Genomic DNA, 26,632 nt, shown 5'->3' with positions numbered 1-26,632 from the left:
AATTTGAGTCTCTGTCTGGAAACAAAATTGTTTGATGAGCTGGTAATCATAGAATCATTTAGGTTGGAAAGGGCTTTAAGTTCATCTTAACCCAGCACAGCCAAGTCCCCCATTAAGCCGTGTCCCAAAGTACCACGTCTGCATAGGCAATGTGTTATGACGTGTGAAAGGAATGTGTTTTGCAGTGAAATCTACTGTTTGCCATAGCTGTTAGTTTAGGAATAAAACCTTCCCTAACAGCTTTAGGGTCTGTATCCTTTGCAATATTTTCTGTGTCCTTCAGAAGACTGACAAAGTTGGCAACTAAATAATCCCAAATCAGCTTTTTGAGTACATACTACACTAATATAAATCTCAGAGATATCAGGGCACTCTAACAACATTTTCAGGGGGCTGACTGGAGCATTTGTTAGACGGATTTGTGAAGCCTCGGTTTGAATTTTAGTCCCTTTTCCTGTCCCTTGTAGTCTGCTCTAGCATTTATTGTGGTCAAAATTCTTGTTGCCTAGACCTAGCAGGCAGGGAAGTCCCTGCTTGTGAAGAGGAGGTGATGAATAGTCACACTTCTCTGACTGTCCCTGTTCGTGCTTCATCCCACTGCAGACTGTGGCAGCCTCAGCGGATGCGTGGCTTTACCTCCCACCTCCCGCTGTACCTTGTGCCTCAGCAGGACATCCTGTTTGCATTTTCTTTCCTGGGATAACTTTTCTTGTTCATTTTTTCCTCTAGCCAAGCATTGATAAACTACAAATTGATGGCAGCAATGAAATGGCCTGTATTTCTCTTGCAGACACCTGCAACAGTTTTTTCTCATGATTTTTTTGGGAGAGTTTAAGGAGTTTACATCACAGACTGCTTTCTATAGTGAAAAAAACCTAGTCCACACATGTGGTCCAAAGTACAAGTCAGGTTGTCTTTGCAAAAGTAGTTCCCAATTGCAGTGTATTTTGTAGCCACAGAACTGAAATATGAGAAGATAGATTCACAGCAGGAAGTGGGTTTTAAAACGCTAATTGTTATTTGCTAGTCATTAAACTTGGAGAAGAATGTGTTGATGTTATCTTTAGACATGTTGCTTTTCATGTTACTCTGTTATCCTGTCCTCTTTCTCCTTACCTCTTCCGGATAAGTTCCCGGTCAGGGAACATGGAATTGTACATGGGAATTGATCAGGCTGAAAGTTAACTCAATGCACCCCGCAAAAAATGTTTGGCTTGTTCCTGCTGTTACATTATTTTTGTCAGTTTTTGTGGGGGTTCTGGCATGTCTTCATTTGTTTATGTCGGTTTATTACTCATTTCTTGACACTTAGTCAGAAGTTGATATTTCTGTCCAAATAATGAGCCTAGAGAAGGAAAACACTAATACCTTCGCCCAGATACTCAGTGGTAGTTGAACTGTGTTTAATGTTTTTTGTAAATTTGGTTTAGGATTCCACTGGTCTTACTTGAGACTGGGAAACGGAAAAACAAAGGAGGTAAAAGTACAGGTGACAGTTTTAAACTGGAATTTGGTTGAGCAGATGCATTGGTGGATGGAGGGATGGTATTAAGGGACCCACCTACCTTGAGTCTGGGTTAGGCGGAAATACCTGGTATGAGTGACTTGTTTCTGATGTGGCAGACTATACAAGGAAGAAACAGCAGTGAAAGGAAACTAATCTTAATTGTGATGTTATGTAAACTAGAATGATACATAAGTATCTCAAAGTAATTCAGTATGTGCTGCTTGCCCAGGTTCACAGGGAAGGAGTGGTCTTCCTGAATTTTCCAACTGAGCAGAGTGCCAGTCTGTAGCAAGAGCAATCAAGCCCGAGGCCATACATACAGCAGACTTCCTCCTTGTAGCGGGAATGAACTTGGTTACTCTATTTGCAGTGTTGGTCTAATATGAGCAAGGATATGATTGTGCTGCTTCTTGCTTGTAGTCTCTTAACCTGATTTTGTGGGGTGAGAGGTGCGGTCAGGAGAGGAGTATCCCCTCTTCAAAAAACAAATTCCACATTAATTCTTCCAGAAATTTCAGTAAGTTTATAATTTTGTTTAAAAATTAATGAAAAGGATGATCCCAGTGCAACATTTTTCTTAATTATGATGATTCAAAAGAACAGCTTAAAAATACTTTGAGATTGATCATATTTTAACTGGGCTGGAAGGGAAATATCTAATGGTGTGGTATCTTTTGTGATGTAGCTGGCATGGAAAAGTCATCAGCTATTGTAACTAAGAAAATACAAGATGTTTATGATTGCAAAACACAAATACGTTGATGTATAGAAAAGAATTAAATGGAAAACTATAAGCAATAACTTTAGTTCCAGTTACCTGTTAATCTTAGGCAACACATTAACGATGTGGCAACATATTCTGAGGTCAAAGGGAGATGCAGAGTTTCCTATAACTCTGTATATCAAACTGCCAGTGACACAGAATGTCCACAGAACATCCTGATACAATAACCCTGAAATCTTGGTTGCTGCAAATTTCCACTTTTGAGCATCAGTACATTTTAGGATTTTTAGGAAGCAAAATTAATTTTGGATAGAAAATTTTTAGTTTTAAACATATTTCTGACTTGACAGAACTAAGAATAATTCTGTGTATGCAGTTTTGATGCTGAGCAAAATAGGGTTGCTGCTGTGATGAGGTTATTGTTTTTAAATCCTGAAAATCACATGTAAGTACATATGATACAGAAGCTTCTGATTTATAATTTTTAATGGTATAAAACTGCAAAATATTGGTAAAATATATTCTAAGTAATGAGTGACCTCTTGTAGATAGATGAAATTTCTCTATGGTACCCAGGATGGCTCTCCTGAGTATTGCTTTGGATCTCCAGTAGGTTTTACCTGGAAGGACACTTTTGAAACTTGATTTTGAGAGCAGTCTTGTTTATAAACAGAAATAAACTGAAGAGGTTTAAGGCTGCCTTTAAAAAAACTGTTTCTTCTACCTATATCAGAAACTACATCACTACAAATTTAATTACCCAGGGTACCTCCAAATTTGCTAGTCTTTAAGCAAGCAAGTCTTGGAGGTATTTCACTTATGATACATTTCCCATATACACTCTCACATTTGTCTGTTTCTCTTTTTTAACTGTCAGCAGTCTTGCTGTGGTCAATCCTTCTAGTCTGTCATTTGTTGTATGTACAATATATTCATACTGATTATAAATATTTTTCTCGTTTCTTATGGCATGATGGTTTCATCACTAGTACTTTAATTGACTTTGTAGCTGACACTACATTTCACTTTTGATTTTGGTCTAATTCTCCTCTCTCTTTTTTTCTTTATCACTGGAAAAATAATTTGTGTTTAGCATCTGTAACTATGAGAACTTTAGAGTTTTACTTTGCATTTCTAATACCCGTTCTTTATCTGTTTTAGCATCTCCCTGTATTCTTCCCAGTGTTCTTTACTTCCTATTTTCTTGTAAGTATAGCATATTCTCTTTTTCCCCTCAGTTTCTATTGACCTGTTTAACCATGTGGAGTTAATTGAAGCTGCATCTCACTCCTGAAGAAAATAATTCAATTACTGTATAAGTTCAGGTTCATTTTTACACCCTCTCCTTATGTCTGGAGTATCTTGTTATTTGTCTGAAAAGTATTTAATGCAATATCTTTTTACATGACACAGCTATCTAAAATTGCACAGCATTCATCTTAGTAGAAATTAAATTTCAATTCCATTATGTTTGTTTAGTGGTTGGAATCTGACATGAACAGGTGGGTCCCTGGCAGGTTTCAGGAAACAACCAGTCATGTAGTTCATCTATCATTCTGTCTTATCTATGGCATGTTTAAATGGTTTCCAAGTTAAAATTGAGCTCACAATTACGGCTGCTTATGTACTAGTTCCATTATTTTTGTGTACACGTTCTTTGCTTTACTCAATAGAATTCTTCTGTCTTTTGTGTAGTGTCTCCCTTTGATATTTTTGGTTTCTCTGTGTGTTCTTAATAGATTGTTTCCTGAGGCAGGATTTAGCATTGTAGACACCTGCTGTACCTAAAAATGTTCAGACCCTGCCACCCATGAACCACCTCTTAGTAAATATAAGTCTGAGCACAGCTTTATGAACTTCCTGCTGAACACGAGGCTTCAGTACTGGACTTTGGAATTTGCAGTGATAATATATTTAAAAATCTATGGGTTTGCTCCTGATCTGTGAACACATCAGTATGACCCCCATGAAAAGATATTCTCTTCTCCTTCCCACGTCACCAAATAGTCAAATAAACCTTACTTTCCTATTGCCAGCTACGCAAACTGTAAAATTCTCTGTGAGGCCACTGCACACTTTGATTTAAAGTGTCAGACATGATACACTTTGTTCTTGGCTTTTGTGTAGCAACAGTCATTATGGTACCTAACTAAACCTTCCTTGGTTTTGGTAGGACTGATAGTAGTTGCTAAGTCCTGGTCTCTGATATAGACCTTAACTGGTTTGTCTTTTATGAAACTTGTTTGGAAATTTGCCTTAAATTGCATTTTTTTTCTGTTGGATGATTATTTTCTCTGTCACAGATGTTACTTCCTAATTTCTTGATTTTTTTCCCTTCCCCGTCAAAATTTCAGCCTCCTAGTATTAGTCTTTGTAGTTATTTAGAGACTGTGGTTTCATATTTATACATTGGTGCTGCTGAAATGGTATGTCCCACTTGAATATCACCATGCTAGTTCTGTTGTTTCTTTAGCTGTCTCTTCTGTATAGCAGTAGTATCATTGTTGTTACTTGTATTTTAATCTAGATACTAATAATTTCTGTAAGGAAAAAAAAATCCAGTACTTCATGAAAGCAGATTCTTACAGGAAAAAATAGCTTTTGGGGATAGGGACCACCTGTAACTAATAATCCTGGCTTCTATGTTCCTTGCTTTGTAGCCTGAGGGAAGCCACTTTGGCAGCTCTGAACTATTTTCTATGTATGGCAGCATGTGTTAACTACTTAATTAGTGGTTTATGGACTTATCAGTTCAGTTTTTTTGTCTGGGAGATTTTTCCTTTGATAATTTGTTCATAAATATGACAACAGTCAATGAAGTAGAAAGCCTAAGGTCTTACACAGACACTTACTGCTTTCTTCAGCAGTATGAGGAGCACGCCCCCAGACAGAACCCGTACGTGTGATCCATCCTGCTGTGTAAGGGCAGCTCACTGCCTCCAGCCCTTCCAGCTGCTGGCTGAGATGCCTTCTCTGTTCACTGCTTTCAGCTGCGGTTATTTCCCTGTGATTTATCATGGGCATTTTTGGGGGAGGAGAGTTACTTATTTACCACTTTGTTGCAAAATTTGATGAGAACTTTATTAGGATGAGCATTTTCCCAAGATGTGTGGCAATCATCATAGAATGGTTTGGGGTGGAAGCGACCTTAAAGATCATCCCACCCCTCTGCCAGGGGCAGGGACACCTTCTGTTAAACCACATTGTTCAAGGCCTCATCCAGCCTGGCCTTGAACACTTCCAGGGGCGGGGCATCCACAATTTCTCTGGGGAACCTGTTGCAGGGCCTCTGGATTTGTTCCAGCAGATCTGTGTCCTACTTACGCTGTGCGCCATGTTCAAGATCTTCGCTGTCTCTAAATCCCAGGTGTGCAGAGCTGTACCATTTGTACTGCAGTCAGGGCAAAATGGTGTGGAGACAAACACCTCCTGTGTTTTTTAGGAATTGCCTGCAGTGATACAGGAAAAAGCCCAACTGGGGGAGGATGTCATATTTTTTCTTCATACAAAGCATCTGATCTGAATATTACTCTTGGTAGTCTCCTACTGTTGACTTTAGGACTTTCTCTGAGGTTTTTTTTGATTTTATTATTTCGGTGGAATATTTTCTTTTTATGATGATGGTGATTATTATTAGGGTATTATTGGATATGCTCCACAAGGCCTTCAGTTGAGGCAGGTCCTCATATATGTGATGATCCTAGCTAGTAAAAAAGCCAAAAACCAGACAGGAGACCAGATTCAGCTTGAAAGCACAGGTTGTCTGTCACTTACTCCTTTCCATCATGCCTCCTTTTAGCTGTTGCCAGTAGATCGTATCCTCTGCAACAGTATAAAAGGGCAGATTTGGCAAGGTGATTCTGTTCTAAATTGCTTTTTCCATTCAGAGCATCTGACTGTCCAGCATCTGTTTCATGGGATACCCAAAGATACTTTTCATCACCCATTCCTCAGAGGTCCCTAAAACTTTGTTTACATTTTCCTGAGACCTGTAATCTTCTTTTCACTCTATTTTCTCCCATTGGTGCCAATGCCCAGCTCTTGATTTTCACTCCACACCCCTTCAGGCAGCAGAAGTGGTCAAGGAGCTGGCAGCTCTCTTTGCTTAAGATCACGGGTCAGGACTAAATGCCCAGCATTGCAATGTTTAGTTTTTCACTTGAGGGTTTTGGGAACCTCTCAGGAAAGTCAGACTCCTCTTTGGCTCTTCCCTTTCCCACCCCAGCCAGTTATTTCTTCCAAGATCAGTAATTTCTGATAAGAGAGTGCTGCTGCAAAACAGTTTGCCTGTGTATACACCATGTATTGCAGCTTTCTCAAGTATAAAGTGTTGCTGGTGGTGTTAGGGCACACAGCTGTGTGTACTGGCCTCAGGTTCATTTGCCACCTCTTAATGAACCTCTTGTTGAATATCCCACAGGAGGTTGAGACAGCTTCTATGAATAGCAGTTGTCAGATAGTGACTGGAACAACACGTGTACCTTCTTGAGGTAGATACATAAAAACAGAGGTATGCAGCAGGCACGCTCACTCCAGCACTCGGATCAGGGTTTCCTGAAAGGTTTAACACATGCGTGTCACTGTCTTGAGCCTCTGAAAGTCCTGAGCCTTTCCTGTCTACTACTCTGTGTTGAGATGCCAAATGGTTTTGGGGGCAGTTGTGAATGGAGCTCTTGCAAACTCTGGTATTGAAAGCCTTGTCTGTGTGATAAGAATGAACCTGTCAATTAGTATTCACATTGGTTTTCAAAAAGGAGGTAAATGAAAGTGTTGTGCCGATATAGTATTATACCCATCTATTTAAATTTCATTCATAATCTAGGTAAGATATTTTAGAATGTTTTAATGTCCTTATAAGCATTGTATAATGTGTACTGTGGATGGATATGTTTGTGTCTATAGGTGAAACTACTGGGACATCATTTGGCAGTATCAGTTCTAGATGAGCCTTGCATTAGGACACTGATATCCCACAAAAAGAGAGCCATTTTTCACACCACTCAGGGGATTGGATTAAATTGCGGTGAAGTGCTCTTAATATAGAATGTGTTCACCTTAGGAGTTAGTGTGAAATAGCTGGGTATACTTTAAGTTTAAACCTTAGCCTATTTTGCAGTAGCTTCCCTCTGTAGATGAGCCCCGAGAGATGTCCTTGCTTAACTCTCAAATTTGAGAGCATTTTGAATGAATGCTGTGGTATCATAACCTGCAGCTCCAAAAATATCAAGATAGAAGAGTTTTCTCTTATGAAATGTTCCCAGGATTAAAAGACCTCAAAAAGGAGTCTGTAACCTGTGAAAGGTTTTTCTTATTTGACTTATTAGTGAAAAAAAGAAACTCACTCTTTGCTTCCTACATCAAATACTTTGGTGCATGCAACTGTGAAATATGGCTGGGATTTCTTGACTGCAGTAATACTGGAGGCACTTAGACATTTTTATATGTATTTTTTCCTTACAGCCATCTAAAATGGTGAGAACAGTCATGTTCACTGTTTTCTATTTGTCAATAGCATCTTGACTGTAGATTCAGTGGAAGACAAATTACTCCAAAAACAGGCTAAAACTGCAGTGACAGGGGAAAGGAGAATATTTCTAATTTATCTTGATTTGTGATATAGGAGAAAAAGATTTTGCTACCTGGAGGAGTGTTCTTTTCTCTATTTTGGTGAAATAATAAGAATGGAGATGTATTTGGAAGACCATTTGGAGTTGTTAGGAGGGAGACATTTTCTTTGCCTTGTGAGACTGTGGAAAGTTTACTTAATACATTATGCATAAAAATGCACAGTTCCTCTTCAAAGAGAATAAAACTTAATCATACTCCTTAAAAGATATGTTCTCAATTTATCTATTATTATTGTTGTCTTTGTCGGTTTTGTGAACATGGTCTTAGCAAATCTTAGGTCTAGTGTTTTGTTATTCCCATTTATTAATGTATGTATTTTTTTTTAATTTTCACTTATACAATATAAAACAGTCAGGCTGAGGTAAACCTATTTTCTCTTGTATTGGTTGCCCGCTTCCAGTAATAGAATTTTATGTTCTGATTAGTTGTATTTTTGGTTGACATTATGAGTTTATCTTCACTTGGACGATTTATGCTCTGAAAAAGAAAGTAATTCAAAACCAAAAATAATTAACAGCCTATAACTTACTGAAGTCCAATACGACCACTAATGCTGCCCTACTCCTAATAATAGTAAAATAACATATAAATATATTTGATGCTCTAAGTAATCTAAGAAACAGAGAAAACTATCTACACGAAGGGGGAAGAGGCTGCTATAGACAATATTATTCTAAATGTGACATGTCAGCCAAGATTAAAAGCTAGTGTAAGAGGGAAAAACGTCAAAAGTTGGATAGAGGTGTATTACTGGGGCACATGTGTGTGTTTCTCTTCTCATATTAATTTTGTCCACAACAGCAGTGTCCTGTAAGAAATGTAGTTTTAATAAGAGCAATGTTTCCTAGTGACATTTATGATTAACAAAATATATTTACAAAATATATGGAAAATAGTAGTAATTAAACAGCTTGAGAAAAGGACTTTTTAGAAGTTGAAGGTAGACATGACAATCAAGCCTGCCCGCCACTGCACAGTTGCTTGCTGCTGTGTTGTAGTTTCCTGTTGCTGATGTTCCACAAAGTTCTATCATAATTTGCCAGTTAATCTGTTCTTAAAACCTACAGTCCTTGTTGTACTGAAGTGTGACATATTTGCAAAAACAACAGAAGGTGGCTGAAGAACATCTAATGGTTTCCTGTGTAACTATTTCCTTGAAACAGAATCAAAAGTGGTTAACTTCATTTAGCAAGGATAATGTTACAGCTCACAAACACTCCCTCCCCGCAGTAAGAGTTTTGAGGAGGGTATCAGGAGCAGGGCGTTGCAGTGATCATCAGACTGTAATTTGAAGGAATGTTGTCTCTTTTTCCCACCCTCTCTCCTCCAAGGCATCTTTGGGGATGCCTGTTCTGATGCTGGGGTGTGCACAGATTATTGCTGGTTGCACTGTTGATCTGTGCTCTGCAACAATGGAACACCGTATTCTGGAAGGAATTAACTGAAGTTGCATCTTTCTTACATAAGTGACTGGTACATTCTGGACACTTTCAGAAACATAGAGCAGATCAGCATTTTAGTTGAAATGTACAATAAATTGAGACTTCTTTTTCTTGCAAATATTTGTTGTGAGGTTTCAAAGTAAGTGGAACTTCTGTTTGATTTAAAAATGTAAGTGCTATTAATATGCATACTCAGACAAAAATAGGCGCATACATAGGAGATTTAGGACCCTCATTTTTAGTTTCTCTACTCTGTGCCAATACACTAAATTCTAAGATATTTTCTGTGTAATCACTGAAGAAGAAGTGGAAAAAATATTGGAAACTCTTCTGTACTATGTTTGCATTGTGGTATCGCTGTCTGGAATTCCTGTCTCCTGTGAAATATTTGATGTAGTGCAGTGTTAAGACTGGAAAAGCTTAACAGTGTTTATAGTTAGAGATTGCTAATACATATGAACATGTAACAAAACACCTCTGTTTTTAGGCAAAAAATTGAATGTGAGGCAACCTGCACTGGGCAACTAATGTTGAACTCTTGTGGATTATATATACAGGGTACAGTGAAGAAGTAAAAGTACAGAAAGGACTTAGGGGAAAAATGTAACCTAGTTCTAGCACCGGATTTTATTTTCTATTTTCCATTGAAAATTCAAGTTGTTTTTACCAATCAGTTTTCCAGATCATATTGTTCCCTGTCTGGTACTTGAGTTGTAATCGGTTACAGTTGCAGTTTTATTTCTGCACTTAACACTTTAAGACATTGCTGCTGCTGGTGTTTTTATTTGCTTATTCAAGTGGGATGCTTCTCATTAACCCCTTCATCACTTAGTGTAGGAAAGGACATAAGTGGTGTCAGGAGGGTACAGGAAATATATGGGAGTTCCCGAAGCTCCTTGTGAACACGTCAGGCTTCTCTGAAAATACTGAGTGATTTCATGATTAAAATGAGTGCTGACTTTCAGTGCAGATGAATGCCAGGCATTGAGGAAGGGACAAAACAGGCTTACACACCAAACTGTGCCTGTAGCAAAATATAAAACAGTGACTGGTTCCTGGCTATGTGTTGCTGCTCAGGGAAAGTGCATTGGGTTTGTTTTGGATAGTTTTCTGCAAGCATCTGTTTGGTGGTAGTTTAGGGGAAAAAAAAAACCCGACAAAACCCATATTGAATGTTGTGTCCCGTTTTGGGTCCTGTTCCAAGACTTAGTAGAAGAGGAAGAAGCATGGAGAAAAATGGCAGGCTTGGACTGGCTTCTGGAAGAAGAAAAGGGAAATAAGATTGGGGCTAGTCAATCTGGGGAAGGGCTGTGATGAAAGGAATGAAGAAAGTCAACATGTATGTTCCAGAACTTGCTGCCAAGAGATACTTTGGAAGACAAACCCATAGGTGGTTTCAAAAGTAAATTGGACAATCCCGTGGAGAAGAAGAATTTAATTATATGGGGTTTGGTGCAGCCTATGATTCTGGGCATGCAAATTTTTGTAATTGCTAAGTTACTGGTGGCTGGAGTTAAAGAAAATATTCAGACAGTATTGTTCACACCTCTCATGTTCTTGTGCTTGTTCCTTAGGCATCTATGCTGAGCTTTCAGAGACAACATACTCTGTCAGTCAAACCTTGAATTAAGAGCACCAACACATATGTACCCAAAAGAAGCATGCAAAAGCAGCTTGGCTGGTTTTAGACCATCTCTTTGGATGTATCCTCAGTACTGTTGCAGGGAGGGGAGTATTTGTATTGAAGGTTTGGTATGTAATCTAAACTGGACTTCTCAGTAGCAGTGAGGCATGAATATCTTAGAGAGGTGCTTGGGATTTTAATTCTGGATTGTTGTGAAGTAAGTGTAACTTGTGTTTTTAACTTGTGTTTTTTTAAAAACACCTTCGTTCCACCCCTTTCCCAAAGCTGGTATTTTGTGTCTGTCTTCCTTTGGATAAGACCAGTTCCTCTCTTATCTGTTGCCCATAGCTTTAGGGGTTTTTTCCCTCCAAGGGCAGTTGCATGAAATTGCTGACTGTTACCAGGTTTTGGTCAGCAGCTGCTGACCAAAGTACTCCTCTTAACTTCCTTTTGCACCTGTATAATGAAGCTTTGGCTTTGTCAGTAAAGGTACTGTCTTCAGTCTGAGATGACATTGTTAACAATTTGCAGGTGGAAAGGTTTTTATATAACTATAAGCTGTTTGTTTACGCCTTAAACAAACAGTTTTTCATTAGTTGACAATATCCAGGATAAACTGCCTTTTTTTTCCAAGTCCTTACTAATATTTGGAAGCTCAGTTTGAAAGGAGAGGGGCTGTGGTGTTTTATTTTTGTTACACTATCTCCATTAATGTCTTAAAATGCAGAGCTGCTTTTGGTTTGTTACAAAACTCGGTTTTAAAATATTAAAATATAGCTGCAATTATTCTGAAGACAAGTAACCTTGATGTAAAGTTTTCATGTGAGGAAATCTCTGGCAATACAGTTAACTCTCAATTTAACTTGTTTATTTTCACTCTGATTTGCTGTACCACATGCCCCAAGACTGAGCAGCAAAACCACCTTTGCCTGTGTACATACAAAATGAAATACTGCTTTTTGTCTGAGTTTTCTCTTCGCTTCCAAGGACCAAATGCCAAGAGAAAAGAGCTCTCTATGCTTTCAGCTATACAGGGTCCCAAACTTCCATTGGTAATGACAAACATTAACAAACCTGTTTTTAACACTTTTGGTGCTATATTCTGATCTGTACTGGCTGGCTGAGTCTCCCTGTGCAGAATTATGGTTTCTAAAGCTGACAGATTTTTTTATGCCAGTCTAAGTATCCTAGAAGTGTGTTTACATGACTGGAAAGAGGAGACTTCTTCCTCTGAACTGCAACTGTCCCTTGCCTGTGGTTTGAAACTCCCAACTATTGATAAGTGTAGACAGGGTTTACATGAAAAATCAGGAGGTCTCTTGCCAGTTCAATAAGCATGAAAATTGGCCTGTGGTGTTTACATCTTGATCTTTCTTGCCAGAAGTTTTGTCTCTCAGAGTATATAATCATTGTCTCTTGCATCTCAAAAGTAATTTTTTGGTATTTGAGTATATCTTTGGAAGAATGAGTCGTGGGAAAATACAGGCTCAAAGGTCTTGCACAAGTTTACTGACTCCTTATTTTGGCTCAGTCTTTCCTGCTCTCCCAATTCTCCATGTTTTTCACTATGACAAGGACAAAAGGTATAAAAAGCTTTGATCAGAGTTTAAAAATCAGAGGTGATTTCAGTTATTTTAATTTACATTTCCTATGGAAAACCAAGCCAGTGATACCATTTCATCTTGTGTTCCTAAGGAAATATGGGGCAACATTGGTGTTCCTGCAAATTCCCTTTCAAGAGATTCTTTTAAAGGAATGTAGTTGCCATAATATGGTTTACAAGGGAAAAAAAATTGGAAGCATTCCTCATCAACTTTATATACATCATATTTTTTATTCTGCTGAAATGAAAAAAAAAAGGAATTTTATAAGCCATGGAAAAAATTTCTGGCAATACAGAATACTAATTTTCCATTTCTTTTGTTCATCTCTGTATCTAAAACTGATCACAAACTGAATCCAATTTCTTACTCTTCACTTTAAACTAAAAAAAAATCTGAGTTGTCTCTAACTTCTTCACAAAAAAGTGTGATGATGAGAGGATTAAATCACTAATACAACAAGAAAAACTTTAAAAAGGAGACTAAAATCTTATTATTGTATAGATCCTTAAACAGACTACTTGCCTAATTATAAAGTGTTTATAATAAAATATTTATTTTAAAAGATTTGATTTTAAAACTTCATTTATATCCAGAGACAGCTTCTGCAATACAAATATGAAAAATTATAATGTTCTAAATTTTAATTAAATGTACTGTCTTTTCTTATTGTCTCTCTCATACTTCATGTGAGTCAAAGTAAGCAGCACTTGAATACAGTGGAAATGTCAAGATGTTGAATAGTCCAGTTACTTAAGTGAATTTCTTTAATGTCTTCATTGGACCCACAAGTATTTTCAAGTATGTTGTAGTTAAAGCAAAATTTGAAATAATTTAATTTTTAAATATAAGTTATTCAGAAAGATAATGACAAATTACAATAACATTTAATTAATAACTTATTATACATGGTTTAACTCTGCTTCTTGATACATCGTATGCATGATGTTCTGAAGTACCTGTTAGTGAGATAAGAGCAGTGACTTTCCAGAAGATTTGTTCCAGGGCTCAATTTTCAGGAAAAGTCTTTCAAAACTTCACTGTCTTGAAGTCTAACGCACTTTCCCAATATTTTTAACTGCCCTCTCCTATGTGCACTCCATTACTTTAGTATGACAAATTCTGTGGTGATTTTGCATGGAGACCTAAACATACAGAGGCATTATAGATCCAGTGTGTTCTCTTATTTTCTCTGTTTAGTATCATGTTCCTAATGTGAACTACAGAAAAACCTGTCCCTTCTGTGACATGAGGAATGGCCTGTTTACTTGCCTTCAGCTCTCTCTGTGTAGGGACTGGGAACAAGACCTGCAAAATTAAATTGTCGATTTGCCAATTCCAATAGCAAAAAATGTTCAACATGAGAAAGATCTCATTGTCTGTGAATCTATTAAAATATCCACCACTGCATGGGTCTTGTGCTCCTCTCAAAGAAGTATAGTCTGCATTTCTTCATTTCCATTTTTCGTTAAAGACTATTATGCTTTTTATTATCTTGTCAATCAAGTACTTTATTTGGTTTATTCTAAGTGTCTTTTTCTTTATAATAACTTCTGATGGTTGAAACAAAAGGCTTTTGCTTTCTTTTAGCAATGTTGATGCTGTTAAATGACTTCAAAATGTTGGAAAGGGAGAAAGCAGACCGTTACCCTACAAAGTGCATTGGTATTAGGAACATAAATACACCTTCCTCCCTTCTAAAAATAAATATATGACAATTGGTCTGTTTGGCTTATTCTAAATGTATATTCTCAAAGTGATAAAATTAATTTCTTGAATCCATTTGTCACTTACGTGCACAGTGTGTCTTTTAGTAACTCGCAGGAGACTGAGTTCCGTAATTACTGTGTGTCCTTAATATGAGTTTCATATTAAGAAATTATGCATGAATTATGTTTTCATGCTAATAGGCATTTTGAGATGGGTGAGCTAATCGAGTGTAATTGTACTTGCTTAAACTATTTCTAGGTACACCCACCTTTATGGAAGCATTAGCAGCCAATGGTACAACCAACATCCAGACATCAGTAACAGGAGTGACGGCCAGCAAACGAAGGTTTATTGATGACAGGAGGGATCAGCCCTTTGACAAAAGGCTACGGTTCAGCGTGAGACAAACGGAGAGCGCCTACCGGTACAGAGACATCGTTGTCAGGAAACAAGATGGATTCACACACATTTTGCTGTCAACAAAATCATCTGAAAATAATTCATTAAATCCAGAGGTCAGAACAATTATTATTTTGGAAGGGGAGGGAAATTTTGAAGTCCTTGCCTCATTTCTGCTTGTTTTTCAGGCACAAACATACATAAAACAACAATACAGGTTCTTACTTGCAAGATGTTACATTTATGTGTAATTCACTTGCATTTAAAAACTCTGTTATCTGACTATATTGATGTGTACGGTCTTTTATAAGATGTGCAGTGATTTACAAACTTGCAAAAAGCTTTAGCCTCAATTAAAGCTTTAGCTTCTTTTTTTTTCTATATTGGTTGCATATGCCATCTGCTGTTCAAGTTACAGAAATGCTGAATGAGTTTAGTTACAGATAGCATCTAATAGATCTTTCCTTAATGATTTAATTATCTTTGTCTAATTACATTTTTGAAATGCAAAGCATCTAATGCATTAACTTCCCCTTTTTTGGATAATGAAGAAAGTTAACTTTTCTAATAAGATGATTGAGTGGATCCTAAGGAAAAATTAAAGATATTGAAGGGTCTCATAGGGGAAGGGAGGAAAGAGAACAACATGCTACTTTGTAATGATGGCTTAAAATGATTCTTATGAAATTTTTATTTTTCAGGTAATGAAGGAAGTCCAAAGTGCACTGAACACAGCAGCTGCAGATGACAGTAAACTTGTGCTGTTCAGTGCAGTTGGTAGCATTTTCTGCTGTGGTCTTGATTTTATTTATTTTATACGACGTTTAACGGATGATAGAAAAAAGGAAAGCACTAAGATGGCAGAAGCTATTAGGTATGTATGAACTATCTTCAGTTATCTGATGGGTATTGTTCATTATATGGCCTGGCTTGTTCTATCTTTATTTCAAAAGCCTCTTATTCAAGAAGATCTCAGACATTCACCTGTTATAGTGTGCAGCACTTCTTTATGCTCCCTGTCCTTTTCTATTTGGGTTGTCATTTCATTAATTTTTAATTTTAAAATTTAACTCTGAAAACTGGGAGTATTGTAATACTCCTCCAGTTAAAACCAATATTAAAATACTTCAATAGTCATAGGATTTCAAGAAAACAAATTTAACAAACCAAAATTCATTATGTGTATTGAATGAGTAAATTGATATAGTACGTTCAGAGAAGTGGAATGATGGACATCTTAGAGGAGTAGATTAATACTGGTGATCAGCATCCCAATACTAAGTAACAAACCTAACATTTAAACAAAATGATCTGAACTACCACCAAGAAGAAGATAATGTGGAGATTTTAATTTTAACAATGCAAACAAGTACGTTTGAGCACTGGTTTTGAGATCCTGGTCTCTTGCGTTCTTCCAGAGTACCTATATTCTTTCAGAGCCCTTCTGTTGTTGTTGTTATCAATGGTCATGTTTCTAAAAAAAGGCCATAGACATGTAAAGCCTGTTTCATTGGAGGCATAGTTGGTTTGTAAAGATGATTATAGGTTTTTTTATTAAAGGAAGTTCTTCAGTCATTCCATGTAAAAGTTGCTTATGCAGTGACTTCAGATATGGCCAGAGGCTCTTAGCACTGAAGCTCTTAGCTCTATCACTATTTTAATTTGGACCCTTCCAGAAATCTGGTTTTTTACCTAATATTCATTGTTAATAGAGTAGGCAAAGGTGACTTAAGACTTATGAACGTAAACCCTCCCTTTCAAATGAAGTATTTTGCACATATATTCTAAAGATGGTCCTGTCTGGGATATTCAGACATGATTAAAATTATCTTAAGTCTCTGGATGGGATGTTTGTATGGTGACTTGAAAGAGATGGTTCCAGATTTAGATTTGGTTTTTTTGCATTTAGTTATTTCAGCTTACTAGAATGAGTTAAGAAGGAGTGTGATAACCTTTAGTGCTCAATGCAACATAGTAAAATTGTCCTGTTTTGCTGAAATACAAAGACATGTAACACAGATTAGGAGCAAACTTTAAAATTGTCTGTGTATGTATTCATACATGCATGGCTATTCTTTCCTAAGAAGAGGCATTACTGTTTGAGAACAGAGAAACATTCGTATTTTGTGGGTACTGGAATGAATTGTCATTTTTTGTTGTCAGTGAGGATGAGAATATGCATATGTCACCGAATAGCGTAGTACCCAGACCAACCCAAAGAAGGGACATGAGATGGGGAAGTTTACAGGTGTGTGATATGGGATAATAGAGCTCTACTATTTATCTTAATAATTTCAAAAAGCAGATTTATTTCTTAAGAAAACCTCCTAAAGGAAGATCAATAATGCTTTGCCCATCTTTATTTTTACGTTATTACTGTCACTTAGAAACACAGGTAAATATCTTACCCTGATACCAAACATAAATACAGTGAGGACCAAGCAGGGAAGTGCTAGAGTTGTGGTGGCCAGAGGTGGGGAAAGGCTGCAGCCTTATCTGAGAGCCGTGGGACCAAAGTGCCGTATCAGCTGGTGCTTGTAGAGGGGAGTTAACTCTGCACCTGCCCAGCTACTGTGATGTGCTGGATTGGGAGCAGTGCTAGGCTTTTACAGAATCAGAACATGGTTGAGCTTGGAAGGGACATCTGCAGGTCATCTTGTTCAGCCTACTCAAGTAAGGTCACCTAGAGCAGGTTGCCAGAACCATTTCCTGTTGACTTTTTTTTTTAATCTCCCAAGACTGAGAGTGCACGACTTTGTTGGCTGCCTGTTTAGTCACCATCAGAGTAAGAAAGTGTTTCCTGCTGTTCAGAGGGAACCTCCCATGTTTCAGTTTGTGCCCACTGCCTCAATGGGCATTGCTGAAAAAAGCCTGGCTCTGTCCTCTTTGCATCACTTTTCAGGTACTTTTACACATTAGTGGCATCCCCCTGAGCCTGCTCTTCTCCAGGCTGAACAAGGCCAGCTCACTCAGTCCCTGGGTCACCTTGATGGCCCTTTGCTTGACCATCTGGAGTCTCCCTTTCACTGAGAAGTCCACAATGACACTAAGGCTGAGCAGAGGGGCAGGATCAACTCCTGCAACCGCCAGACAACCTTCCTCCTAAAGCAGCACAGGGTGCCACTGGCACACTGCTGGCTCAGGTTCAACTTGGTATCCACTGGGAACCCTAGCTCAATTTCTGCCAAGCTGCTTTCCAGCTTGTCTTCCAGCATATATTGATGCCTGGGGTTGTTCCTCCCCAGGCACAAGGCTTTGCACTTCCCTTGTTGAGCTTTAAAAGGTTCCTGTCAGCTCATTTCTCCAGCCTGTCAAGGTCCCTCTGGATGGCAGCACAATCCTCTGGTGTATCAGTGTGGTTTTGTATCCTGAGCAAACGTGCTGAGGATATGCTCTGCCCCATCAACCAAATCATCAGTGAAGCTGTTGAACTGTGCTGGACCCCATCGCTGACCCCATGGCGTGCAACATTTAAATCACTGGCCTGTGCCATGAGTCACCACCCTCTGGGCCAGCCATTCCAACATTTTTCAGTCCACCTCACTGTCTGCTCATACAGCTCATACATCAACAGCTTGATCATGAAACTCTTATGAGAGACAGTGCTGAAATCCTCTCTGAGCTCTGTGTAGACAATATCCACCTCTCTCCCCATATCCACTGAATAACCACCTCATTGTGGAAGGTTATCAGGTTGGGTTTGAAAGTGATGTTACTGTGGAGATGAATTATTATGGAGTTTTCAAGGGCTGGTATATTTTACACTCTCGATATATGTAGTGAGTGCATGTTTCTGTTTCTCTTCAGGAATTTTGTGAATACTTTTATTCAGTTTAAGAAGCCTATCATTGTAGCAGTAAATGGCCCAGCCATTGGACTTGGAGCATCTATATTGCCTCTGTGTGACGTGGTTTGGGCCAACGAGAAGGCCTGGTTTCAGACACCATACACTACTTTTGGACAAAGTCCAGATGGATGTTCATCCCTTACATTCCCTCGGATAATGGGCCTGGCTTCTGTAAGTAGCTTGCAGGGTAGGGGCTGACAGCTTCACAATTCAGTTGGGATAATTTATCCAGTGTGATTTCAAGACTTTTTGCCTTCCTGTGTTGTCTTTTTCTTAATTTTTTTCTTTCTCTCATGAAGACCTCTCATGAGAAGCCACCCTTTATAGCTTTTCTGCTCCATGCTTTTACAACTTATTCTTCACCTGCACGCACGGAACAGAAAGCAGGCACGGGACTTAATCCCACCTTTGACCCTGATGGTGACAGAAGGGTCATCATGTCCTGTGTACCAGACACACCTCCCCTGCTGCTGCCTCGTGGGGACCAGCCACAGGTGTCTTGCATTCAAAGCAGTGCCAGTGTGGCACCAGCCAGGAGCAGTCTTATGCCACTGTGCAAAATAACTATTTCAGGTTTCATGCACTCCTAACAAAAAGCTATTTAAGAATCTTTTACCTACATTATTTTCATGTTCCTTAGTGTTTTTTCATGCTGTGTTCTTTGAAAACTTAGACCTACGTGCCATTCCAGTTTGGACTGTATGAAACAAATGCTTGTGGCTACGCCTGTTTTCCAAAATTGCTGTCTATTATAAAAGCCATTTTTTCCCTGTAGGTATTTATTGATTTAAAAATATACATTTCAGTATATTAAAACACCAGTTTTAAAAGATCCGATAGCTAATTGTGTCATATTAGGATTTAGTTATTAGAAGAGAACAGAAAAGGTAACTGAACTAGATTAACAGTTATAAGAGTATCTTTAATATCTTAGCATGTTTCAAACTACTGATTGTTCCTTTCCCTTTTTATTTGGCCATCCATCTATTCATCCATCCATTCCATCCATCCTCGTCCTTTAAAGACTCGTGGTTGTTACTTTTCATTTCTTTAGAAGCTGTACAAAAAAACACAAGAAGCTCTTCCCTAGTGTACTCTTTCATGTGTGTTTGTGAATGCTCTCATTCTTAAATATAAAGATTTAAATTGAAAGCTTTCAGTGGTAACAATTCCATAATGATCAGTGCAGAAAGGGGAAAAATCCACTGTTTTTGTACTACCCTTGACTCTCTGCAGCGCAGCAGTGTCTCTATGAGACAAAGCTGAAGTTTACTCAGCAGATTTCATGAAATATGTTCAGAATCCATACTGAAGCCTGTGATAAAGAAGCATGCTTTTTGTCTGTAAAAGGGAAAGAGAGAAGTCAGCAGGAAGATGTTATGAGTGAAATGTAAAATATTCAGGTGGAAAAAAACATACAAAACAAAAAATTAAGACCTCTATATGCATCATAACATTTTCTACAACTGTATCAATTCAGCAGGAGTAGTGCCACCCCTGACTCTTTTAAGTCAGTCTTACAATGCAATGTTGTTAGCTGCAGCTCTGGAAAAATGTTCCATTGCAAGATTGCTGGAAATATCTTCCATGTGGGGTCAGTCACCTTCTGTGGGTGAGCAGGTCTATCATGGATGTTTGGGGTTTTTTCCCACAAACATTTTCAACCGTGGGTTTATTACTTACAAAGTAATTTGAAGCCCAAACCTTATGATTCGAAACTGATACCATCTTGGAATTACCAAGAATTTTAGAAGTGTCCCTAAACTTGGCTTTTGAGTTTTGAAAATAATATGTAATAGATGTTGAGGTGATGTCTGTAGGAGGAGATGCTACTATGTGTCTGCCATGGAGTTCTTGCTCTGGGTGTCTGGTCCTAGATATAAAGCCAAGGAGCTGTGTGATCACACATCACACATTGGGTCTCCCTGCCAGGCCCGAGCACGCTTGGCAGGATTCCTTAGCTTTTCTGTCAGTCATGAGGGAAACACAGTTCTATGGCGCCTGGAGTCCACATCACAGCCAGGATTTGGGGCAGCTCAGAGGCCAGCTGCCTCCTGATCATAGTGCAAGAGAGCCGAGGTGCACCATGAACGCTGCTGCCTGTGGCCTTGCACAAAAAGACCCTGGTGGGCCTCAAAGCCCTCACTGGAAAGAGAGTCCAGAGGTCCAAGTGAAGTTCCTCTGTGGAAGGAGACGTTTTCTACTCAGAGTAGAAAATAAATGTTCCTAATGAGAATCTTGGTGAAATATTTTTATCATAGTAAATTCTATTGCTGTAGTGTATTTCTTGGAAAGTAACCACCAAGTGAGTTAATTTTTACGACAGGTACAAGGCATGATTACGATGAAAGCTTGTTTAGCAGTTGGTCTCCAGCAGATGTTGTGTAGAGATCAAAAGTGAAGATGCCAGAGCAAGACATTTCCCTTGAAAACCTGTCAAGTGAGAACATCAATGGGAATGCTCATTTCTTGTGAGATTTTACGTTAATACTGTGTTAGAGCTGGTAGAAATAAGATAAGTGCACCATTCTCATTTATGGTGTTTCATGTTCAGGAGCACTCCGCAGTTGTAACTAAGGTTTAGGGGGGGAAAAAGGGTTTTCTAGCATTTGTTTTTATCCTTGCAAAGATACATGGGAAGAATATGTAGACCTGACCACCTGGCTTAAATGTTTGCCAGTCCTAACTGCTGGTTAGATTGACTTCACATTTTGATCTTTCATAGAAATGTAAAGTGTTTTTTTAACTATTTTGGAAGAAAAATTTTTCCCCAACTCTGTAGGAAAAAGGATTCCATTTTTAGACAACCGTGTATACATCTCTGATTTTTAGCTAGTATTTCAGGTTATTATTATTCATATACATTCTGGAAAATGAGAAGGAATGGTTAATGAACCTTGTATATTTGATATTGTGTTCCCAGAAGGTAGAACTATAGGGTATAGAATTTGATCTTAGTGCAAGAGATTTGGGGATTTATAAACTAATACTTGTGGATCTCAGCTTTCCATAGTAACTGTGAGAGATGTGCTGATGGTAAAATCACAGTAAAATATGCTAGGAAACTGGTTGGGTTTTTCCCTTGAATTCCTAACGGACTGGCAGTCAGCAAGTAAACTGCCAGTAGAACCCAGACTTTGTATTTTGTTACAAAGGAACAAATGAGAGACTGTAGTGCTCCAAATTGCTTTGTGTGTAAAATGGGAATACCAGGAACATAGTAGCACAGTAAATAATTTATTATTTATTAAGTTAATAATTAATTATTTTGAGATTCTTAACCGAAAGTTGCTGAAATAATTACCAAAATTTCCAGTATTAGAAAACATTAAAAACCTCACTATTTTTTCCCTCAGAAATGTTACACCTGTCAGGTTTGTGTTTTAGAACAACCTTATTTCCTATGTTTCAAGAATCCAGTAATGAGTTTGTGATATTTTTCAGTGGAAATAAGTCATTACAGAACAATAACACTGATTTTTTTTTTTTTTTTTTTTTTTTTTTTTTTTTTTTTTTTTTTTTTTTTTTTTTTTTTTGAGGTTGACTGTTACTCTGACTTCTTAATTTCCACTGCTGGTTTCCATGTAAATGTCACTGCAAACAACTGCAAGCTGTATAAAAACTTAATTTAATCTAGAATTAAAGTGACTGTAGGACAAAGCTTTAATGGGGAAATTGGTAAATAGTGGAGTGCATTATAATTACAAATCAAAAACATTTATTGAACTAGAGAGAGCATCTTGTTGCATAGAAGGTCATACTCAGTTCTGTACCTTAAACCATGTGCACAATCTTTTAAATTCTGGGGGTTTTAATAAGACTGCTATATCAGATTCTGGAAGGAATTATTAGTTCAGTATTGGACTCTTGAAGAAAATGAGAAATTTTTTTTCTGTGAATTTGGTCAGAAATTGGAATACATCATTATAAAGGGCAAGCTGATGTATTCATTGCTGTTTTACAGATTTGCTAGGCATTATAACCTCTTCCCACATACACAGATAACCAAGTCAGCAATACTGCAAGAAAGCCAGAGCCAACAACCATTCATGGCCAGGAAATGACAAAAGACATCTCTACATTTAACCATTAATCATAGATATCCACATTTCAATAACTACTGACCTAGTACCAGTCAACAACATGGACCAACCAGCTGTAGGCCAGGATTTTTCTTTTTTTTTTTAATTAAAACTTGGAAGAGCTGTAGTAAAACTATTTCAAACAGTGCAGGCATTTTTCTTATTTGTTTTGAACATTTTTCCTTTGATGAGTTTTGTCTCATTACATTTCATACCAGAAGTAACTTTTTATCCCTTCAGGCCAATGAAATGTTGTTCAGTGGAAGGAAGTTGACGGCGCAGGAAGCTTGTGCCAAAGGACTCGTCTCCCAAGTGTTCTGGCCAGGAACATTCACACAGGAAGTAATGGTTCGAATTAAAGAACTTGTCACATGTAATCCAGTTGTAAGTTTCCTTTATCTTCTTGTATTGTTATGATTAGATGAATAAGAATTAATCTAAGTAGTACTGGACTGCATCTTTTTGTCCTTAAAAAAAAAAAAAAAAATAAAAAAATGGTCTTTTCATGAAACAAGGACTCCATTGTAGTACAGCAATGTTTGTTGACAGATTTTTTATGTATCTTTCTGATTTGGGGTTTTTTTGGATTATTTTTAAAGTTTCTATCTGACTCTTCTTAACTCCATTGTGCTGTGGGATTTGATACAGAACATAAACCCACACTGGATTTTTATAATTTGGTATTAACATAGTTGCTGAAGTCCAACTTACTCTAATAGACAGTATAAACAGTTGCCCTACCATCTGCACAGAAACACAGAAATCTTGAGTTAGCTTCAGTTCTAATTTAAATTACTTAAGAAATACAGTCTTTGACATTATGCTGGATGCTGTTTTATGGGTAACACATAGTTGTGTGCAATACTGGAAGTTGCACCAAAGATAGCATGAAATAGTGGCAATTTTAACTTTCTTACAAGGAAAGGTGCAGTACAAATTAACTGTATTGTGCATTAGAAATTTTGGATTTTAAAAGCAAATTACTCATTTTCTAAACAGAAAAAACAAATGAGGTTTTTTTTTTTCAGTGTATTTTAAGTGCTCAAGAAATTAAGATCTGCCCAGTTATTAGAATGGTTTGGGATAATACAATTAGCCTTCGCTGCTATGGACTCACACTTTCCTGTAGTTACAGAACCATATATATATATATATATTTTCATAGTTATTTTATTATTTGCATTGTTTTCACACTTTCAAATTGTGCTGGTATAAGGTAAAGGAAATTTTGTGGGATGCCACAAGGAAGATGACTGTGAGAAACATTTCTTACAGTCATGGTACGTCCATGAATTGAAAACTTAAGTTGATAATCAGCTCCAGGATTTGTCCATTTTAAACCTGTTATATGCCCATAGAAGCACACGGGCTGCTCAGTTCTCAGGCAATACTAATCCAACTCCCCCTTTTTTAATTTTGGCCTAGGTACTTGAAGAATCCAAAGCTTTAGTACGTAACGGCATGAAGGTGGACTTGGAACAAGCAAATGAAAAGGAGTGTGAAGTTTTGAAGAAAATCTGGGGCTCAGCACAAGGGATGGACTCAATGTTAAAATATCTGCAGAACAGAATTGATGAATTCTGATGAGATACCCATGACACTGGAATTGTATTTCTTGGACATCAGGGCAAGCAAAATATGCCCATTTTAAAAAACCTTATATAAACTAACCCCTTGCTCAGCTTGGGAGCAGGAGTGGACACACCTCCCTCTTCCCCTTTTATTGTCAAGGGGTTTAAAAGTACTGTATCTCTTAAATTTGAACAAAACTCCTTTCTCCCTGATTGTTACATGCAGATATATACACACACCAAATGTATGTGTGTGCATATATCTATATATGTCTTTTATATATATATATAAAAAAATGTAATATGTGTGAGAGTGTGTATGTAGACACACACACACAAGGTAAAAAAAATATAGAGTGCACTACCAAACATCTCTTTAAAAGCTCTAGTTTTTGTTATCTTTGGCTAGTACTGTATCAAATAGAGAATTAATTAAAAAGTGAGTGGTGTTGCATTATTTTCTGTGTGGCAGGGAAGTCTGGAATAATGCTTTTCTTTTTCATAAGAATACAGAACTGAAACGGGTATTAGCCAGCCCTTGCTTTCTCTGCCCAATGAGTCAGCTTAGAGAAAAGGCATTGTCTCAGAAGAAGGTTGAAATACCTCAAGTAATGGAACATTCTGAAATTTTGGGGTAACTAAACCCTATTATGCTAAATCACACATATCCCCAAAAAGAGAGTGTGCTCAGGATTAATGCTAAGGAAACACTCTGTTATTTTTTGGGGGGAGGTATAGAGGGGTGGAAGGAAGGGGCAGGAGTATGTCTGATTCTTACCCAGACAGCATGAAGAAACCACTGTCTCTTAGGGAGAGGGAATGAGGGAGAGCCAGATGGAAGTGGAAGGGAGAAGGAAAAAAAAAACCAACACAAAAAAGCTTGTTTTGCAGTATTAGTGAATCACTGAATATCTTATGTATGAATATCCTAAGTTATAAGTTAGTTTTAGTGGGTTTTTAAAAAGCCTCTCTGGGTTGTTGTTTTTTGTTTGTTTGTTTGGGGGTTTTTGTTTGTTTGTTTTGTTGGGGTTTTTTTAATAACTACATAAGTGCTTCTGTTGCTGGGTGAAAATACTACTTTATATACAGTTTGGGTTTTGTTTTTTGGTTCTTTTTTCCTATTTGCTGGTTTAATTGATGTATTACACCAAAAATGCATTTTATGTTCATAAATTTTAGGTTCACTTAGAATATATTATTTAATAAGTTAAAATTCTTTTGGCACACTATTAAGTAAAAAAAAAACTCTTTAAAAAAAACTACCTTATATTAGATGTTTAATGTTCTTTGTCTATGCTTTTTTATTATTTGAAATATACACTATATGCAGTATGGTGTAAAAGAGTGCCCTGTGTAAATAGACCTATTTTGCATTCCTTTCAGGAGTGGTTATTGATTCCTGACTGCAGATATCTATTATTACTTGGGTATCTGTGCTTGCAATCTTATTGAATGTATTATGAAGAATGAAAATGAAATCAAACCTTATTTTTGTACAGTTTTGAACTTTTTACTTGGAACTGACCCACCTCCCCTTCCCAGTGGAGAGCTGTACAGTGTGTAAATCTGCCTTTACCTTGGATTGGTACAGTATTTTTGCATCTGTGGGACCTACTTCTTTGTTCTAGTAGTTTGAACTATATATAAACTGTACAATCTGTAAAGTTTTTATAGAATAAATATTCAGCTGTGAAAACTGGTTAAATAAAACTAATATTTCTTAACACATTTTAAATGTGGCTCTCTCACAGAGTTGTCTTTTTCAAAGACACTTCCATTCTAATTTTAAAGTTGCTGAAAGAAATCTTTTAACTTAGAGGATTTAATATTTGTTTTATTTTGTTTAAAAAGCTCTTCATTTTCTTCAAATGAAAACTTGAATATTAATTTATTGATGTAAATTTTATAGACTTTTCCTCTTACAGGAGGTAGATGGGGAAAGAAGACATAGGAAGTCATTCTACTTTTAATTATTTTGTTAGATTTCAAACTAATGTTCAGTAAATATTTTTTTGCAATCTCTTAAAAAATACTGTTTTCCTTACAATAATGGGGGCTAAGTTAGAATTCCTTGGTTGAATTTGATGTTAGTGAAAAGGAGAAGAAAAGATGTCTTTATCTACAAGTTCTGTAATGTTAAACCTTTTGGAGTTCAACTCCAATTTTGTATAAAGATCACTTTTCTGGCACCTCTAAGGCCAAAGTGTTCATATATATGTGTCAGCTGGGGGATTATTTATGCTTTCTTTAAACATGAAAGAACTGTTACAATGGAGACATTTAGAATTAAATCAGTTGAAGGCAATTCAAAAAATAATTCTACTTCATTTTTTTGTGTTGCTATCAGGCTGTTATGCTGCCTACAGTTTGCATGACAAGATGTGAATAATTTATTGACTTTTAAATTCCTGTCTGACTGGAAAAAGTCATTCAGGCCACTTCCTATGCACTGTCAGTAACTGAATTGACACTATTAACAAATTATGTTTTCATGCAT

The 26,632-nt window shown here is 37.3% G+C and overlaps 1 protein-coding gene across 1 annotated transcript in view; it reads left to right on the top strand.

Moving 5' to 3' along the window:
- CDYL (chromodomain Y like) overlaps positions 1-26,393 on the top strand; it is a 106,414-nt gene extending 80,021 nt beyond the window's left edge. The window contains exons 3-7 of the mRNA XM_083855780.1: positions 14,495-14,751; positions 15,337-15,509; positions 18,443-18,653; positions 22,805-22,948; positions 23,990-26,393. Of these exons, the coding sequence (XP_083711906.1) occupies positions 14,495-14,751; positions 15,337-15,509; positions 18,443-18,653; positions 22,805-22,948; positions 23,990-24,148 (944 nt within the window). The 3' untranslated portion in view covers positions 24,149-26,393. The remainder of the gene's footprint in view (positions 1-14,494; positions 14,752-15,336; positions 15,510-18,442; positions 18,654-22,804; positions 22,949-23,989) is intronic.
- Positions 26,394-26,632: the final 239 nt, after the last annotated feature.

This window comes from Zosterops lateralis (assembly GCF_965231275.1).
Source record: "Zosterops lateralis genome assembly, chromosome: 1".
Classification (NCBI taxonomy): domain Eukaryota; kingdom Metazoa; phylum Chordata; class Aves; order Passeriformes; family Zosteropidae; genus Zosterops; species Zosterops lateralis.
This window is presented reverse-complemented; position numbering and strand designations above follow the sequence as displayed.